Raw genomic sequence first — 21,262 nt, 5'->3', positions numbered from 1 at the left:
CACGGTTTGTCAAAGAAATAATGCGGAGTCATTCCTAATAGGAGCAATTTCACGTCAATCATACAGTAGTGCTCTCCTATTGGTCAGACGGTTTGTTCGTCTTCCGTGATTTTCGTGAGGAGAGCTTTAAACATAACAGCTCATCTCATTGGTTGACACATGAATTCCAAGGGCGGGACCTCAGATAGGAAAGTTGAGTATTTTAAGGCAAATTTATGCGTAGTTTTTTCAAACAGCGTAACAAAATACAAAGCCCTTTAAAAACCATATTTTATTATTTGTTTGAAAACATCTGAAACATTCCCTGAAAGAAGTATAGTCCACAAACGGTCTTTTGTAAACAAATTTTGCCATTCCCATCATTTCCCCGCCCCAAATTCCTACTCGCCTGTGAAGGGGCGACATTTCTCAAGGAAGCTGAGAGGAAAGTTCAGTGAACAGTGGCGACAAACTTGTAATCAACTTTCCGTTGACAGTAAAACATTCACTTTGAAGCACGGTCGAACGAGCCATTTGACGGATACACTATCGCTAACGCTGACAAATAGTCGTTTGTTGAGCCGTTGAAGCGACTGCGCCTCAGTCACGGTTTAGTACAGACGCAGATCGAGGCATGGAAATTATGGATATCGGGGAACCGTTTTTACAATGGGACAAAAATCTCAGCGAATTGTCCGAACCCGGGGAAAACGACATTTTATACAGCACTGTAAGTGGGGATCTTCTCATGGTTCCGTAGCATGATTGCCATCTTTCACTTCGCATGTTTTGATGTGTTGCAACTAGTGTCAGATCATCCAGAACGCATTTAAATGGCTCTAAACCTTATAATTTACAACATTTAGTTATAAAAATAGTGTTTATTTGACTTGATCGTTCACTGAGAAACTTTAAATGAGATCTGTGCGATTACTAATGTGCCATGGGTTCCACTTGGCTCCAAGGGATAAAGTTCAGATGGTGGAGTTGACTGTATCATAGTGCAGTGCAACACAAAGTAATGGTTTTAACTCGTATGGATAAACTCAGAATGTAGGCCTCGAATCTTTGAAGTGTTGTTGCAGGTTATGTAATAATAGGTTTGTGTTCCAACTTCTGCTCAAAGTGGCCTCGACTTGATGGGTAGACTGCTGACTAATTAGGGGGTTCACAGTGGGTAGTTGCAAAGGGAATTTGGTAGTTGGTGCATGTACTTTTTTATTCAACACTAAGTTTTTAGTTTAAAATGTATCTGAATTCATAAGGGAAAGTACTTTTTTGGTCTTATGTAGTCTTTTAACTATTATGAACTCACAATAATTTTAAAAATGCTGTTTAAAATGCAAGCAAGTCACACCGCAGGACATGTCAACTTTATGAAAATAGCCTATTTCATGTCTACTACTTAAATTTATGATATGAACAACACATCGAAGGAGGTTAATTGCACAAATGTGGTAAGTTACAAGCAGTTTCTAAGCAGAGATCCCATTACCAGACGAGGCATGTTACTCTTTTCCAGACAGCATCAAAGCAGGCGTTGGAGGTACAACAGTTTGGTGTGTCTGGGATTCAGAAACTGACAGGATCAGGGCGGTAACATACACTTCCATGAGAACTGTATATGCTTTGTGAAGGTTGAGGAATGGTTTACATTCTCCTTCACCTTTAGAACAGAACGAGGTCTTTGTTTAAGACCTTGCCCCCCAACACATACATGCTCCCCCACCTCATTGGTCTCTATGTGCCAGTTCCCCTCACTTTCACTCTTGCTCCCCAGGGTTTGTTGACATGGAATTCCACACAACAACGCAAACTGTTCTCAGTTGGAGCTTTAGGCTCCCCTGAAGCTTACTTTGTGGACTCGGTCTGTTGCATACATCTGTTAACATTATGCATGTTGCATCTGCGCCGTGTCCTTCTGCATTATGAGTCAGCTGCATTGCTATGGTGTGCCGGGTGACTTTCAGATTTGAATTTATGCATATCTGAAGCCAATCTTCTGACTATATAATATTTGAGGAATGCAAACATTATGACTTAAGTTTATGACTTAATAGGCCCAATTATTGTCTTCTGTTACTGATAGTTGCAATTATGTCTTCTTTGGCAAATGGGAAGAACTTATAGAGGATGTGTGTTTGTACCTTCCTGCTCTTACTCTTTAAGCAAAGACTCAGACGTCATATCTCAGGTGATTAAAAATAGTAAAAATAACCCCAGGCTCATTCCTCCCTTAAGACAGGGGTTAAGGAGATGCTGAGGGGAGCAGTTCAAGCATCATGATCAGCATTTCTTAATGCTGATAATCACACTGACACGATTAGCCTGGAAAGCACATTATCTCCTGGAGACTGGGGCCTTGTGGCAACCAGATGTACTTCCTGAGCCACTCGAAAGCCATTCTTGGTTTATGGCAAATATGAGGAAAGGCATGCTTTAGCAAGAGCATGTGCACTAACCTGTTTATTAGTACTAAAGACAATTGTTATCACCCAGTTCTTGGTTATTTGCATAGCATTTGTCTCATTTAATGTTATGATCAGCTGATAACACTATCAGTTCAGTAGAACTTTCATAGAAAGAATTTTCATTCAGCCTTATCTATTTCTTCTACACTGAAATATAATTTTGGAAAACTCTTTTCTATTAGCTATGATACCAGTATCTGCATTAAGGTTGGTTAAGATCTGTGCACAGCATAATGCCAGTTAACTAACTATAGGACTGGGTAATTATGTTGTACAATAGAAATGTGTCAACTGTTAGTGATTTTGTTGGACTGGTTATACCAGCCCATCCTATGAGAATCAAAGGTACTTATTTTCATTCATAACAAAAGAAAGATGAGTCTGGTATCAATGCAAAAACAGCTTCATGTTATGAATGAAAATAAGTACCTTTAATAGATGTATTGCATTAATGTTAACATAAAAAATAGTTTTCATTGAATTTCCTGCATGGATAACATGACGATATAAAATGACTCATAATCTGAAACACACACACACACGCACAGGCCAACATTCCCTCTCTTTGGTCACACACAATCAGTGATGTAAAACACTGGACTGATGAAGATATCTTAAGAAAATAAGTTGTCTGTCTCGACCGTAGAGGCGGTGTCTGATTGTAAACTCCAGCACAAGAGTCTGGCCTCACATCTGGTTTGTGCTGCTGATATTGTGTTTTCAAGATCTCGTGTGACTGGAACAGACTGAGAGGCTTCAGTGGTCAACTTGTGTCTAACATCACAACAGTTATTTCCATCAAGAGGTACATCCATTTCAGTTCAAGATCTTGTATTGACAATGCAAGAGTCAAGCACTCTGTAAAGTCTCTTCCAGCACATCCCAAAGACTTTCAATGAATTTAAGGTCTGGCCAATTCATGTGTGAAAATGATTCTTCATGCTCCCTCCCAACCATTCGTTCACAATTTGAGCCTGATGAATCTTGATATTGTCATCCTGGAATATGGCCATGATGTGTCTTCCTACACGGTTGTTTAAGAAACGAAAAGCTAAACTATCCATCAGTAAGGGTTAGAAGAACTGTTGCCAAAAATAAAACATGCTAGAAACATAATAATCACTGCAATAATCATCCAATCATAGACTCTTAAGCATTTAAATCCAAACAGCGACTTGTATATAATGCATTCAAGACACTTTAGTAACTGCATTGTGTCGGTGAGATTTGAATGTGTAATTTTTATACACATAAATAGACTGTATGATGATTTAGGGCATGGCAGTTTATTGACAGCATCCTGGTGTTTAATATGTGTGTGCACATTGGATAGTGTGTCAGGGCAGACTGATCTTGTAGCCCTGAGCTCTCTGACATTTTGATAACATTTGTCACTCAGGAGTCACGTGGTATTCTTTACAGCGCCGTGCTACTGATGACTCAAGCTTTAGTGGAGCGGTCTTGCGGGACGGGAGGGGGACGAGTCTGCTGGCAGGCGGTCTGTAGTGAGAAACCCTCTGTCTCTCTGCTCTCTGTGGGCCGGGTGGACACAGGCTGGGACTGTTCTCAGAGAGGGCAGGGTTTCTGTGAGGCCCGCCGCCCATCTTTCTTGCAAGCTGCATCCTTCTGCGATGCACATTCTTGCTCTTTTGCTCTGAATGGATGGTTTGTATGAGCTGCAACTTGAGCCTGAACCTTCTCTGAGCGCACACATATTCATTACTCATTCATTTTCTTCATCATGATATTGTGGTTTCACTAGGTCTTGTCTAAGTGCCCCTCGGAGGCCGATCTTTCTTTTTGATTCAAACAATGTATTTTTGGTGGTGGGGAAGTTGTAATGGAGGTGTTGGGATGCGTGAAAGGTTATTAGCTTTGGGAGTATAATGTTGCATGAGAACCTCTATTTTTTGAGAACAAAGCCACTGATTTTGTTAGTGAGCTGCAAGTTTGGCATTGTAGGCAGTGTTTTTTTTTCCCCCCACTTATTTTATAATTTGTTTTGCAAAAAATTGAATGTTATTGTCCATTTATATTTTGAAGTATATTATTTTTAGTGTGTGTGTATATATATATATATATATATATATATATATATATATATATAATATGTTTATATTTGAGAGTTTAATTTATATTATCATATTGTTATTTAAACCGTTGTTTAATACGATTTTAATACATTTATTTTAATAAACCATCCTTGTAGTAAAGCCTATTTTATATAATCAAGTGAATAAAATGTTACAAATAAAAGGTACTTGACCATTTCATTTTTCAATCTCTTATTATTTTTAATGTAATTTAAAAGTCTGACACAAAAAACTGATTCACATTAAATTAATCTAAAACGTTTCAGTCTGTATTTGCTGACTTGATATTATATGTATATATTTCAAACCTAAAATATTAATGTTAAAAAAAAGTAGTATATACCATGGTACGGTGGTATGCGTCTCTCATTTATGTCATTGCTACTTGTGTATTGGACATAGAGGGAGTCTTTCACTCCATTCAGTTTTACTGTTCCTCCTCTGAAAGAGCAAATAGTGGGTGATCAAGTCTTTCCAATCAATCCAGATTGGATTTTTGTTTTCCGCCGTCACTGCTTGTTTACATCCAGTGCACTTTAAGGTCACTATTGACCAGATGTTGATTACAGAGGAGCCGTTTCCTGGACCCCTGGAGTTCCAGAAGTCGCCGACACCACTGCAGTTTCAGCGCATCACTCTCTGCTGGGGGAAGGGAGGATGGGACGTCCCTGAATATGCAGGATGTGTCCGGTCTTGTTTTGAATTTACAGCACAGACGCTATCGAGGCCTCTTCCCTGGTATAATCTGAAGCCGCAGCTGCGATGGCACGCATTTCACGCTCGGCCCCAACAGTTGCGCACAAGCAGCTTGAACAAGAGCCAAGCGAATTCAAAACACACTCAGAGAGGGTGGAGTGAATCATGGAAAAAGTGATGGACTTCTGGTGGGATTTGTCTTTGGCACAAACAAGATTTGCAATGTGAACTTTAGAATAAGATACACAACTTTTCTCAGAAAAGTCATAGCACTTTATACAATACATTGCTTTTAAAGGGTTAGTTCACCCAAAAATGAAAATTCTGTTATTATTTACTCATCCTCATGTCATGAAAGAACCAGTGAGGTTCATTCTCGTGTATTACGCAGCACGTTTGAGCTTCCGCAAGAACCAATGACATTTGTTCTCATGCATCAAGCAAGTACGGTTGAGCTTTTGTTTATGTACACTGATCAATGTTTATATGTGAATAAAAGCCTAAATTAGATCTGTTAATCATATAAAGCAATCAAGAATAATCAGCTTTATGTGCAACTGCTAAAGAGTACATAAACCTTTCATATTATATTTTATTTCTTTTTTAGATTATTGTCCTTACGCTCTTTGCTCTTTTCCTCTCACAATAATTCATGGCATTTGAAATTCACTCTATCAAGTTAATTAATTATGATCTGATTAAGACAGGAACACCAGTTTCTCCTCAAAGTAACTTTATCATTCAACTTTGCCCTACATAGTGATGTAGTTTATTGGGAGTTGAGCTGTTTTGACTCACAGCAGCAGTCATTAAACTCTAAACAAATGTCCAGTTAGACATATTAACTCAGAATTTGGGTTAAAAAGACCCTTGTTATCCAGTCAAACAAGGCCACCAGTTTTAATGTACAAAGCATTTAAATAGATCCGTCAACCACCCTGGAGTGTTTTGTTTAAGAGGACAAACAAGCTGGATTTCCTCAAGCCTGTGATAAGTCCTAAGCGCTTCAGTCCAAAGTAAATCAATTTTTAGTGGCTAATATCAGCGAGTCAAGTCCAACTGTGCGTAATGGACAAGGTCCAGCCTTGCGAGCGCTGATCTTTGTCTCCTGCAGGTTCAGCTTTCCTCACATCTGTTTTGCTGCTTAGAGTTGCGTCATCTGCGTCCAGATTTGGCTTGTAAACTTCCTCTTCCTGCGCACATATTCACGACCCCCTTAAGGAGAAAAAAATTACAGACCACTGTCGCCACCCCCAACGTCTCTGTCATCACTGGAGGAGCGGCTTCAACAACTATTCGACTTTCCAGCTGGGCAAAAACTCAGAAACCCTGCCCCCAACTGAAACCACATGTACTTTACACCCATCCAAACTACGGACAAAGAAGCCTTCACTCCCAGAATCCACCCAACTGGATGCAGGCATTCATAAGTCTTACTCAAACAGCTGTGTATTGTGCACAAAATTTTAGATGTGATTGCACAAATGATTGCAAAACTATTGCGGTTATCTCAAATAATTGCGATTAGATGATTAATTAATAATTGTGACAGGCCAAATGAAAATGGACAATCATATTTATTTCCGAGATAATGGTATTTAAATGAAGTATAGACTGTGCCGAATGCAGTGCACTTCTTTTCCATTGCCATCTGGTGAAGGAACTGATCCCAAACAGGCACTTAGAAGTGATTATTTCTATCCTTGAACCTTAGGAAACCTCACGTCCGTCCTCCTCCAAGTGAGCGGTCTCTTATATTCCTCTTAGAGAGCAGTCGACACCCAGCAATTTTCAGCAATCATCATAATCATCTTATCACACACTCAAGAGTGTCAGATGTAATTGCATATCGCCCATGACTGATGCAGGAATGGCATAATAATATGGTGACTCTGTACAGTCATAACCCCACCATGAGAGAATTCATCAATTTTGCAGTGAAATGGAAATGACTGCTGCAAATGCACATAGAAGATGACAACTATGTTATGTCACCTCTTGATAACTTCACCTCTGCTCAACTGCTGCTCAATGGCGTTCCGTTGCTGCTTCGTTCTACACGGTGCTTGCCGTATAGATGTTTTTGGCCGAAGAAGACATTCCAGAAAAGCAGTTTTTTTGCCAAATATGGAGTTCAAGCAAGTTCACAAGAGACATTTTTAGAGACTGCTTATATGAACACATAGCCTACTTAAAATGTGTTTGGGGTGGGTGGCAGGCTCTGTTGGAACACCTGCATGCATTTCTCATGCACGTCCAGACGTTTTCTCACCGAGGTCGGCTGTCCAGACAGAGCTGCTGCTGAGTAACAAAAGTGGAAAATGTAGGACAAGGCATTCCAGAATGGCTTTGTCAATCCTGTTTGCCATGCTTTCTCTTGTTCTCTCTTACTTCTTCATGTCGCTTTGTGTATTCATTTAGCTGTTTTCTTTTCTCTCTTTGTTTGTCTGTCTTTGACTTGGCTAACCTCTGGATCTGAGTCAGTCTGTAATTGATCCCATATGCTGGCTTCTCTCCATTTTGATCCCCAACTGCACCGCTTTCCTTCCTAGTTTGCTCAGTTTGCCTCTGTTTAACTCATTTCTCTAACGTGTTTCCTGGAGGCTCTTTATGAGTTTATTTGATAGTGTGCGTGAACGCAGGCGGTCGACACATGCGCTCTAGAAAGTTTGATCTTTGACCAGTTTTCTACAGAAGTTATGACCGCTAAAAATGTCTTAGTGTAATTCTTTTAAACTGTATTCTTTTAAACTCTAAATTCTTCATCTTTTGAATAAAAGACTAAATTAAATCTGTTCATTATCGATCGAGGCTCTTCAGAAAATTTCGACTAAACCACTCAATTCATAAGGATTAGTTTTTACGATCTCTTTATCAACTTTTTGAAGCGTCAAAGTGTGAGTTGCGTAGCTGTCAATGGAGGGACCGAAATCTCTCAGAAGTGTTTTTCAAAATGTTGCAAAATGTTTTTCAATGGGGTTTTCAAAATGTTCGTGTGTGCCATATATTTGTATGCTTATTAGAGTCATGGATACACTTTGTGTGGGGGAACTTATTGTGTGATGTGCAAAGTTACTGCCTATTACTATGAAGAGCATTCCAAATAATCACTAATGGCCTTCTTTTTCAGTTAGGGTTAGAAGGAAGTTGCATATGTAGACATCAAGTTTTGCAAAGCAGCTCTGTTTTTTTTTTTTCTGGAATAGATCCTCAGTTTTGTTTTCTCCCACTATGAACATGACCCCTCAAATGACATAATATTGACAGGCCGTTCTGTTTATCGTTAATGTTAGCCAAACTGATCTATCTGCTTGGTGGCCTTGACAAGTACACTGTAAATGTCCACTATGCAGATCAATAAGTATGCACTTCAACACACATGCATTTCAGCTTCTACCAGATACTGCCAAAAACTGAATAATTCGCTAATACAAGTAAGCGAAAAACAGCATGGCATAGTATACATAGTATTCGCAAAACAGTAGGCGAAAAGTACCCGGATGACCTACTACTTGCGGCGAGATTCTGAAGTGCACATTTGATGGGTACTTTACTATCCCATGAGGCCACGGGAGAGGATTTGTGAATGGTGGTGAAGCGACGCAACTCTAGGTCACGTGACATTGACAACATGGTGGATGTAGTACGTTCAAATTTCATTCATACTATATAGATCATACTTTTTTAAATGGTCACTAAGCAAGTTTCAAACCAAATGTACCTACTATATAGTATGCAATTTCAACACGTTGTGTGCTATATTACTGTCAGTCAGCAGCACCAAGCATCATATCCTGCTCAGTTTGTGCTAGTCAAAGCAGCATTGTTTGATCTTATAATCTGCCTTTGTTGGCTGAACTCAGAGACCTGCATATTGCACCATGCGTGACTGTACTATGGATCCTGCTGGTTGTTCACATGAACAGATGCACATAGAGGAGACAGCAGTTGTTTGAGTGTGTGCAACTCAGAGCTGCATTGACCCTCTCCCTGTGGATGAGCTGCCTGGACTCTGACTCATCTGTGCAGATGGAGACCAGTCTGTTGTGATGGAGCTGTTTCCAATTCTATTGCTATAGAATTGCTGTGCTTTGCACAGACACCATTTGTAAGCAATTCTATCACGCTTGTACAACTTTTTAAGTGTTGTGCTTATCCCAGTGTTTCATTGTAAGTGCATTAAACATGTTTTTTGTTTGTTGTGGTAATCCACAGCGAGTCAAAAATGCTGAACGTGTTGAATTTAGACCATTCCTTCAAACAGCCCCTGAGGAGAAAATCTGAGAGGTTCTGTTGCTGTTAGAATATGGAGGAAACCTGCGTTTAAGTGATTTTATGTGATAAAATGGATGTCTGGAAGGGTTTAAGCCTGTCCAAACCTGTTTGAGGAGTAGGGTACCATACTGAGGTGTGGTAACAAGGGCTGGAATGCACCGATAGGAATGCCAAGGAGATAATGTCTTTTTTGGACCCGAATCAAACCTTTTCATCGGAACGAGCCGTCTGCTTGGAATTACAAAAATAAAATAAGTGAGCAATCAGCTCGGTAAAATTAGTTCACAAATTAAATATATTCTTTAAATTGTTAATGCATTTAGCTACTTTGGAATAAATGTAGAAATGTATTTGGTTTCTTTTTTCTTTTCTTTTTTTCAATGTAATGTTTATTTAACCACGAAAATGTGGCAATGTTAAGTGTAACTGGGACATTCATTTACATTTGATTTATAAAAAAAGAAACTGTGAGGACTTTGCCTCCTCGTTTCAGAACACCACTGAACGCCTCTGTCTGTTCCTCCAGGCTATGGGATCTGATCTTCAAAGAGACCTGCTGATGTTTTATGATTTGCAATTAAGGTCTGTTTAACAAGCTGTGGTTTAATGAGCACTCCAATTATTGTTCTTCTTGTGCAGCACTTCACCGAGCTCCTAGATGATCTGTCCCAAGAAGCTTTGCTGGGACAGCTGTTAAGCGACCCGTTCCTGTCCGGCCGTGGAGATGCCATGGACACAGAGGAGGAACTGACCCCTGCATCTCCAGTGCCGCCACACATTCAAGCTGAACACAGTTACTCACTGTGTGGAGACTCGCGCCCACAGTCGCCCCTTTCCCATCTGCCCGGGGAACCTGGCAGTGATGCTGGTAAGCTTTGGCCAGAATGTGAAACTAGCTTAATTTAGTCTTAAAGTGCTCATATACAAGTTCATAATTTTATTTTTGGGGTGCTTTATTTAAATTGAAATGATAAAATTATGTGATTTAGTAAAAGATAGTTTAAAAATATTTCAATTATTAATTTTTTTAAAAAAAATGTAATTATTGTTTAAATTAAATTAAATTAATACGTTTTAATCCCTATTTCATGTCCATTTATTTAATTTTAGGTTAAGCACACATGTAATAAGTAATAAAATAAAATAAAATAATAAAATCAGTGTATAACAAATGTGACCCTGGATGACAAAACCAGTCATATGGGTCAGTTTGTTTGAAATGAGATTTATACATAATCCGAAAGCTACGTTTTTCATTGATGTATGGTTTGTTAGGATAGGACAATATTTGTCCAATATACAACTATTTGAAAATCTGGAATGTGAGGGTGCAAAAAAAATCTAAATATTGAGAAAATCACCTTTAAAGTTGTCCATTTATGTTCGTGATTGTGCTGCATTCACTCACAAAAATAAATGTTTTATATATTTACGGTAGGAAATGTACAAAATATCTTCATGGAACATGATCTTTACTTAATATCCTCATGATTTTTGGCATAAAAGAAAAATTGATAATGTATTGTTGGCTATTGCCACTAATAAACCGGTGCGACTTGTGACTGGCTTTGTGGTCCAGGGTCACAAATATGCATGGATAAAAATTTATAAATGTGCAGTGTATGAAACCACACATTTATACATGTGCTGAAGTAACCGCATGATGAAGTCTTAGAAATAATTGCAGGACTGAAATTAGGCATTTCTGTTTGAGAGATGAACTCTCTTCAGAGTGGACTTTGTGAAATTGCTGATTGTTTACATGGACAAACAGCTAAACAGTACACTAAAGAACAGGTCAAATCAAATAAAAGCTCAATAGTCGCCCTTTAAATGCAAATAGTTTCACATGTAAATGTCTTATTAGGTGATTCAGACAATGACGATTGGCCCATGGAGCAGGAAGATAAAGGGCTGAAGATGGAACCCCTCCTGTGTGACCCACCCGTCCTGCTGCCCACCCTGACCCTCACCCTGACCCCCGAGGGTCCCGCGTCTGAGCCTGTGACTGACACCAGCGACCCCACCCTGTCTCGGACCCTCCCTCAGGCCGCACAGGTTAAGCCGCTCAACATGAGCATGACAACATCCAGATAGTCAGTGCTTGATTTGACTGAAGTGCTGATTTATGTGTTGTTGCAGGTGAAAGAGGGCAGTGAGAGTTTCAACCCTCAGATTAAGCTGGAGCCACACGAGGTCGATCAGTTCTTAAACCTCTCATCCAAAGGTAAAGACACCGTTTCAGACATTTTTGTGTTATAGCACTGAAAATAGAGATCACTATTAATAGTATCATGTCCATTATTAATACAAGATATAATGTACACTGAAAAAAAATTGTGGAAACTGACAATTACATATTGGCTCAATAAAAGTCCTACATCCAAAAAAAACTGTATGTGTATGCGAGAATTCAAATGCGGATTGATTCGCGAGCGGAGCAGAACCAGCCGGGGCTGAAGACCGAAACAAACGTTCCCGAGAGAATACAGATATTCATCGTCACAAGTTTCAAGACGTTATGGTGAGTATTGAGCACTGAAATTATTCTCCACACTTTTGCTTTAGCACCCTGTAGGAAGTTTAAAAGGCATTTAGCAGTAGCGAGTTCATGCATTCATTGGTTTCATGATTGTGTTTTTCTGGATACCACATCATTATCTGATGGTATGTCTAAAATACTGTTTGATCGACTTCTGAGATGTATTTTGTGTGATGTGTGTGCCATGCGACCGCTGAACACTCTTTCAAGGCTTTTTATCTTTTAAAATCACACACGTCAAGCTTGTGATTTTCACATTCATCTGTTTATTTTTTTATCGCTCGTGTCAGTAGCTTTAAGCAGTCCTGAAAAGCTGGATATATTTACATACCTCGAAATAAAAGATAAAGCAAAATCTGCATCGACTGACTGTCTCATCCTCATTATTATAATTACGTAACTTCTGTTCTGTCACTTGCCAGATGTGTTGCGGGTGAACTTTGTCATTAATGTTAGTTTTTATTTCTATTTGCAGGTTTTTAATTTATGCAGTGCTGCTTTTGAAAGTTTCCTTCACCACTTCAAGACATCCTGTTACTTCTGAAGACTTCTTGAATGTATTCAGTGTTTTTCCTTATTTAAAATAAGGTATTTTCACCAAATATCATGTTGGAATTGATTTGTTAATAAAGTGATGTGATAAAATGACAACCCTGTTGTCTGTGTTCTGTATTTTGCTTAATGTATTAATGTTTTTTGCACACATTTTTCTTTTTTCTTTTGGGACAGTGAGAAATTATTTAATTGGACCAACAATGAATTTTTCAATTGGCTCAACATATTATTTCTGATTGAGCCCATGTTATCAGACTGTTGCCACAATTTATCAAATTTAATTCACGGAAATTTAATTAGGCCAATTGAAACATTTGAAATTGAATTGCATATAACATATTGAAACATTTAGATATGACCAGTCTCTAGAAAATGTTGATTTGGACAGGTCTCATATTTTTTAGAGTGTACATGGTCATTATCATAAACAAGGTGATATTTTTCAATAATGACCTGCTGACTGTACATTATCACACACTTGTGCACTTCCAATTATTTTTTTTATTTTTTTTTTAAAATAAAATACATTAATTTTAATCATTGAAATGATATACTTATTTGAGAAGAAAAAAATATGTATTACACGTACTTACCAAAACAATAAACATGAAATACTGATTTTAGTTTCAAATAATTTAATTGCACTAATTGAAATATTTTAATTTGAATTATTTTAGCAATCATTTAATATTTTTTAAATAATTTGTTAGTTATTTGAAATCTAAAACTCCTATGTACTTATAGAAATAACAAATTAATGGATATGAAATATTGATTTTAGTTTTAAATAATTTTATTTGAATTATTTAAATATTTTAATTTAAATAAATTTAATTTTAGTTATTTGAGAACAAGACATATTATGTGTGTACTTACAGAAAAAAATGTATTTAAATCAAATCTATTTTAAAATAAAGTAATTTAATTTTAATCATTTAAATATTTTAATTTAAATGATAATTTAATCACGTAATAATTTAAATAGTTTATCTTATTATTTGAATACAAAAAGATTTCAGAGTCATACAGGAGACCTGAATGTAGCACAGCTATGCAGAAAATTCGTATATTACAAATATTTGCCCACAGAATGCTATGATTGACCAATCAGAATCGATCTGTAATGCTTTTCTCCAGGCCTGGAGTCTCTGCACATGCCGCCCACTCCTCCCAGCTCTCACGGCAGTGACTCTGAGGGAAGTCAGAGCCCTGTACACCCCTGTGCCCCCGCCAGCCCCACACAGACCCCCGCTGTCCTCAAGGTGGCGCCACGAGCCCCTTCTTCCCTCTCCAACTCTCCTCTGCTGACGGCACCCCATGTGAGTACCACCAAATCTTGTTAATTGTTAGATTTTATTAAAGAAGATGATCAAGCGACCTCCTCTGGCCTCTTCTGACAGAAACTGCAGGGCTCAGGTCCTCTCCTGCTCACTGAGGAGGAGAAACGCACGCTCATTGCTGAAGGATACCCGGTGCCCACCAAGCTGCCGCTGTCCAAGGCCGAGGAGAAAGCGCTGAAGAAGATTCGCAGAAAGATCAAGAACAAGGTTGGTGTGAGACCTCATCCGTGTGTAAAGACGATCCATACAAGTGCTAAATTTAATATCCGAGACTCTAACACTCATGAATTTCCCTTTGTCAGATTTCAGCACAAGAGAGCCGCAGGAAAAAGAAAGAGTACATGGATGCTTTAGAAAAGAAGTAAGTCTGATGAGGTTTAAAGATCAAGTTGATCAAGCGTAAAAGGCTGATGTCAACGTGAAATCAACACTGTCTACTTTTTAAATGCATAATGAATGTTCATATTATTGTGAATGATTCATCTGTGCACATTCCAATTTCTATTCATTTATATAAAGAATATCTTGCTCCACTTCTGAAACCAGTGCTTTTTTTCCCTTCTCATTAATAAAAGTAAATTGGGTTGCAAATCCAGTTTCACGTTTCAGGGATTTACAAGTGAAATATTTGAGTTGCTACATGAGACCAAGGACTTAAGATATAAAAAGATGGTGCACTCATATTACTATGAACTGGAGAAAGTGCACTATTGCGGAACAAGTCCCGCCTTCTACATAAAAGAGCCAATCGCTGATTGGTAAAGTCATGGCATCACTGCAGCTGGCATTAGATATACTGTATAAACAGTCAGTGTTTTGAGATGCACTCTTAGGACTTGCCAATGCACATTGGCTGCTCCAGGCTAAAAAGAAAGCTTTTTAACGCTATAAGAAATGCTGATATGAAATGTTTTTTAATTGTGAGTTTGGCTAGCAGTTTTTGAGATTTCAGGATTCCCCTATTTAAGTAGATAGGACTTGGTCTGGATGCCTGAATTAGCTGCCCGGAGGCGTTGCGGCCTACAGACTTTCCTTGAACGGGACTTTGATGCAACTCATGTGACATTGCAATATCCTCTCCGTCCACAGGGTGGAGACATGCTCCAGCGAGAACAATGAGCTACGCAGGAAAGTTGAAACACTCGAGTGCACCAACAAGTAAGACCCTCACACCTTTCCATTTATATACACTACTACACCTTAAGGTGATCATTACATCATTTTCTAGTAATTTATTTTCGCACTTTGTATCCTTTGCTGGATGATTTTTACAGTGATTAATTATACATCATATGCAGACTGATTAGTATTGATTATGTAAATGTGTGTGTCTCAGGTCTCTGCTGCAGCAGCTGCACTCACTGCAGGCGGTGGTGGCAGGAAAGGTCCCGCGGTCCTGCCGGGTGACGGGCACCCAGACCTCCACATGCCTCATGGTGAGAGCTTCCTGATGTGTGTGTGTGTGTGTGTGTGGGAGAGTGAGGGGGAGGAAGACGAATGCAAACACAAACAGAAGCATTGCTATTTAGATAAAGCTTGTAATGTTCTTGTGCAGGTGGTGGTTCTGTGTTTCTCTGTGTTCTTGGGGAGTTTCTACCAAGGCCTGAGCCCCTGCTCCTCTATCACCAAAACAGGCCTGACCAGAGAGATCTCCATACAGGAGTCATACACTGCGACAGGTGCGCATGCTACGATTGTGCTAGAGCACACGAAACATGGACGTGAAATAATGAATTTAGTTTTAAATCTTTTTTTTATTTTTTATTATTGAAATAAATTAGTTTTATTTAAAACATAGTTTTGCGATTTGAGGAAAAATACTTATTATACGTGTACTTGCAAAAGAAGTCATGGTCATGAAATAGTTGGATATAAGTAAGTCAGCTTTTAAGTAATTTAATTTAAACTTTCAAATAATATAATCATTTAAATTATTTATTTTATTATTCTGTTATTTGATTATTCTGTTATTTGAAAAAGATTTATTACACATGTAGCCTACTTACAAAAAAATGCATATATATATATATATATATATATATATATATATATATAATAGATTAATAAAATATATTAAATTATTTAATATCAATTAAAATCAGTAATCATCTTCAAATTTTACACATCAGTTGAGGATGTTTATTTGTTGCCTAAAGTTTTTAATTTAATAATTTTTAAATCACTTATTTTATTATTTGAGAATAAAAAGACTTATTTTACATGTACAAAAAATAAATGAACATGAAATATATATATATATATATATATATATATATATATATATATATATACATACATACACACACACATAATAAATGATTTAATTATATTAAATTATTTAATATCAATAAAATCAATAATGATCTTTAAAGATGTGCCTTACGTTTGAAAATTTCAACTTTTTTAAATGTATAATGATATGCAAATCTTTTACGCATATCAGTTGTCCGAGGCTGTTTATTTGGTGTCTAAAATTTCGATTTAACAAGCGCCGCTTGTGTCTATTGCAATCCCTCCTGTAATTTGCTCATTATTCTCTGTCCTCGCTGACTAATGAATAGAGGAATGGCTGTATTTGGATCCATATTAAGAGGCTGTAGTCGGCTGAGCCCCACTCTTGAGCTTCTGAGAGTCATTATCAGTGGTTGAGTGGGGCAGTAATTATCATGCTTTTAAAAGCAGAACGATCAGTTCATCATCGCTGATCTCCGATCTCCCTCCATCACGTTTCTCCCACGCATGTTATTCAGTTAATGCATCGCTCGAACAAAACGCCACTGACTTAAGACTAGAACTAATAAAAGAGATGCTCTCTTGATTTCAGGCGTTGATATTAATATCCATCTCAGGTGATCCAATCACAAATGCTCAGCCCAGACACTTTAGCAGGGCTGCCAACTCTCACGCCACACTTCCATTTTCTCACGCAGAGAACAATCGCGAAGCAAAGAGGACTCTGACACCGACAGACTAGACAGAGCTGGTTACTTTTCATAGGAAACAAATTCTAATTTTATTACAAAATTCAACCAAGACCGTTTTGGCGTTTGTAAATGTTACGTAAACCAATCATCTCTTATACTATTTACTAGTTAATAGTAAATAAACACCAATGAACAATAGGTATGTTAAAAGATACAGTACAACTTACCGAAATGTATATGCCTCATACATAATATCGATCAATCAGTGTTTTTCAACCGTGGAAAGAGGTCAATAAAACAGCTGGAGAATAATGTCACATTACTACATTTAGGCTTCTTCAGGAAAGCCATTAAATGACCATGCACGTTAGTTGGCTAGAAAAATTTGCTATTTTGCTAAATATGTGCACATATTTATTATATTTTTACTTATATCGTTAAAATATTATAAAGTTGTTATTATGATAAAAAAAATAATTGAAGTTGTAATAATAATAATTGAAATAATTGATTGTTATTTTTAAGCTTTAATAATACCAGCTGAAGGCTCCTTATGTTTACAGAATTAGATGACTTGTATCTACCCGTATACCTTATATTTATCCAAAAGAATCAACATTGAATCAAGATCGGAATCAAATCACAAGAATTCAAATGAAATCGTGAAATTTGTGTCAAGCAATAAAAAAAACGTAGCCAACAGTAAAGTCATTTTACCATGTAAACCTTGTAACATGTCACTAAAGTAAGCTTAAAGGAGAACTCCGGTCAATTTTAACATTGAGCTCATTTTTTGTAAATTTGGAGTGCTGTCAGTACAGAGAACAATGACAAAAATCGGTGTTGCCTACACCGTGTTATCCTCTTTTTAAAATTTGCACCCTGTTGACTTCAATGGGGCAAGTTTTAAACCTGCTTTTAGCCTCTTAACATCCTTGATGTGTCATTACAAGTCCACAGTAGTCGATTGTCGAGTTCTCCACTGTTGCTTAGCTACCTATGATCACGCGCGTGAACTCGACAATCGACTACTGTGGACTTCGACCGAAAACAGGAAATAAATACAGTAGGGGTGTAACGGTACACAAAAATCACGGTTCGGTACGTACCTCGGTTTTAAAGTCACGGTTCGGTTTATTTTCGGTACAGTAAGGGAAAGAAATGCAAACATTAAACTGCAGGTTGTTTATTACTATAAACTTTTTTTAACAAGTTGTTTACACTTTTTTAAACACTTTTTAATAAAATATAATAAAATAGATATAAAATAAAAAAAGAATAAGAAATAAAATACTGCTGCAAAGTTCTCCACTAAATAAAATACTCTCAGTCTCAAACCAATATCACATAATAAAATATAATGAAAAATATAAATAAATAACTATGATTACAGTGCAGGAACAGAAAATAGCCCTATATTAAAATAATATTAAACAAATATATTAATGTATTATTATTTTTCAATAATCAATCAAAATAATCAATTTAAGATTTTTTTTTCCACTTTTTTTAATAATTATCAAAATAAAATATAGTCCAAAGCTATAGTACAAAGCTATTATTACCAGAGCATGTGATCAGAGCAGGTCATTTTACCATTGTTGCCAGCATGACTATACCAGCTCAGCAAACAGAAGTCTAGGTTACTACTGAGAAATTTCACCTTATTTGAGCGGACTTTGCTTTTCCAGTGCGTGATCGGTACATGATTGGAGTGTTTGGGCCGTTAACCACAGAGCAGAACGCGCAGCGCAAACACGGACTCGAACATTGAGCAGAGAGCGCAGCGGGTCGTCGACACACACACACACACACACACACGCGCGCGCGCGCCACGGAACGGAGAGTGCGGCGGCGCACACGAAGCGGAAAAGCTTTTTTCCGCCCTGCAGTCTATTTCATTGTTACAGTGACGACGGGTAAAACCAGAGAATGTCTAATAGGAAAAAACATTAGAATCAGCTGCAGGGCGGGATTTGCGCTGAACGCGGAGACTTCCGCCACTTAATATGTTCGTGTGGAAACACGAAAATGTACCTATGTTCCGCACACAAAATATTGCATTCAGTCATTCGGTACACACGTGCACCGAACCGAAAGCCCTGTACCGAAACGGTTCGGTACGAATACACGTACCGTTACACCCCTAAAATACAGGTATGTGCGCTGGCCGAATTAACTTCATTTTATTCATATCTTTCACATCTACTGCAGTCAGATTCACCCATGTTCACTCTAAAGGAATCACTCACATTGGCTGTGCACTTGTAATGACACATCAAGGATGTTAAGAGGCTAAAAGCAGGTTTATAACTTGCCCCATTGAAGTCAACAGGGTGCAAATTTTAAAAAGAGGATAACACGGTGTAGGCAACACCAATTTTTGTCGTTGTTCTCTGTACTGACAGCACTCCAAATTTACAAAAAAATGAGCTCAATGTTAAAATTGACCGGTGTTCTCCTTTAATACAATTCTGTTTAACTATCAAATATTTTAACAGCTCAATTGCATCTTTATTTGTGATAAGAACCATGAAGATGTTCGTTCTTTCCACAGTGAAGTCCCGGAACCTGCTGAGCATTCAGGAGCACGGGGGTCTGGACGACCCCCATTTTGTCGGGTTGGGCGGGGAATATCCTGACCAAGCTGATGTCATGGCGGCTTGGCGCTTAGAACAGCAGCACAAGCAGGAACAGACGGAGCTGCGTGAAACGGAGCCCCGCCCACTTTTACTCAACACCAATGAAACGCACGCGCAAAAGGCGATTCTTATAGACCTGCATTCTCACAGGTAAATCATAAAATTACAGATTTTAAGCAAAACAAATCGGACAAAAAGACAAAGGTGCAAGACTTAACGGATTTAGTGATAGAAAGAACTACAATCCCATGATGCATTGCAAAACAATGGAGAAATGTAAAACTACTCATTTACAAATGTTGATTATATACATATAAAAACAATACATTTGAAGTTTAATGCAAAATATTCATATATACGAACATTTAAGTATTTTGAGAACGTAGGGAGATCGACTTGATTACATTCGCAGCGCTTCATGCGACTGGGCGGAGCTAAAGAGTTAATTTGGCTTGTGTTGCTATTTTCGACTCTCTGATTGGTGTAATTTTCTGTACAGCATCATGGGTAATGTAGTTTTTCACAGAAGCAAATACCATCGATTAACAACCTCGTAGCTCACAGTAGTTCTGTCTTTGAAGGTTTACAAGTTATTCTTCAAAATCAATTTCCCTATGGAGAAAATATGGATACGAGTGCACCGTCTTTGTATATCTTTGGTGTGGATGTAAAACAATCTGTTTTATTTCGGCAGGTCCGATAAGTGGTCAAACGAGACCGCTAAAGTCATACAGTTGGAGAGGACCGTGAACGAGACATCGTGAGATCCGGCTGGTCCTCCTCCACGTCTCCTCTTCCTCTCCCCTGCAGCGGCGGGCCGATAGGCTCTGTATTTATAGATATACTATATACTTAAAGTATTGTTTTACTTAGAAGTCTCTTTTTTTTTTTTTTTAAATAATACGAAAAACCCAAAAATGTATTTTTTATTCCATTACAGCAATATATCAAATTTTGATACTTCAAGTACACTGTTTTTTCAATATTTTCATTCGTTTTTTTTTTTTTTTTATATGCTTTGAATTCTTGTTTTAATATTTTTTCTTTTTGTTTTTGCCTATTTGCCCCATGCTACTGAGAATATGTGTAGTAATATATTGAATTCACATGATGTAGCATGCCAGTTATCAAAACTACGTTCTCTTCAGGCATCCAAAGATTCATAAAAAAAAAACAACAACTATAATCGGACTGTATAAAAAAATGGAATAAAAATAATAGGCTGTGTTTACAGTATGAAGATGGCAATTTTCCAAAGCATTTAAAAACGTCTGAATATGTAAATATTTGCAGTATCCTCTATTGTAATATGGAGGAAGTATGTTGGGAGAGATATGAATTAATGTGATTGATATCAGTGGAGATGTTTGTCATTGAGGGCAATAAAAGAGGGACAATATGGACATGACATGAAAAGGACAGACGCTCTCCAGCCCATAGTCCCTCGTATGACGTTGCCCTCTTTTATTTGGTTTAAGGTCTTTAAAAGGACAGATGGCCCTTTTTGTCTCTGGCTGGCCACCACCCAAACCCACGTCTGCGCTCTTCTGGGAGTAAAGGATGCTCGCTGACAATTCTAGCGTTCTCTTGCCCAGATATGAACGGTTTTGACAACCTGAGTCCTGAGCGATCTGCATCCGGGCATGTGATGGACTCCCTTGCACTGTGTTCCCCGTAGAATCGATCTCTTATTTATTCTTTTTAGCATGCCTGCGATCCTTTTATCCTGTAAACGAGAGCATTTT

At 37.9% G+C, this 21,262-nt stretch overlaps 1 protein-coding gene across 1 annotated transcript; it reads left to right on the top strand.

Moving 5' to 3' along the window:
• The first annotated feature begins 182 nt into the window (after window positions 1–182).
• On the top strand, window positions 183–21,078 carry creb3l2 (cAMP responsive element binding protein 3-like 2). Its single transcript, XM_079868678.1, has 12 exons — window positions 183–709; window positions 10,154–10,382; window positions 11,382–11,572; window positions 11,657–11,741; window positions 13,749–13,930; window positions 14,012–14,158; window positions 14,254–14,312; window positions 15,041–15,109; window positions 15,288–15,387; window positions 15,507–15,630; window positions 19,433–19,667; window positions 20,212–21,078. The coding sequence occupies exons 1-12, from the start codon at window positions 614–616 to the stop codon at window positions 20,279–20,281; spliced, it is 1,587 nt and encodes a 528-aa protein (XP_079724804.1). The 5' UTR covers window positions 183–613; the 3' UTR covers window positions 20,282–21,078.
• The last annotated feature ends 184 nt before the right edge of the window (window positions 21,079–21,262 follow it).

Source organism: Squalius cephalus (genome assembly GCF_949319135.1).
Source record: "Squalius cephalus genome assembly, chromosome: 4".
In the NCBI taxonomy this organism is placed as follows: Eukaryota; Metazoa; Chordata; class Actinopteri; order Cypriniformes; family Leuciscidae; genus Squalius; species Squalius cephalus.
This window is presented reverse-complemented; position numbering and strand designations above follow the sequence as displayed.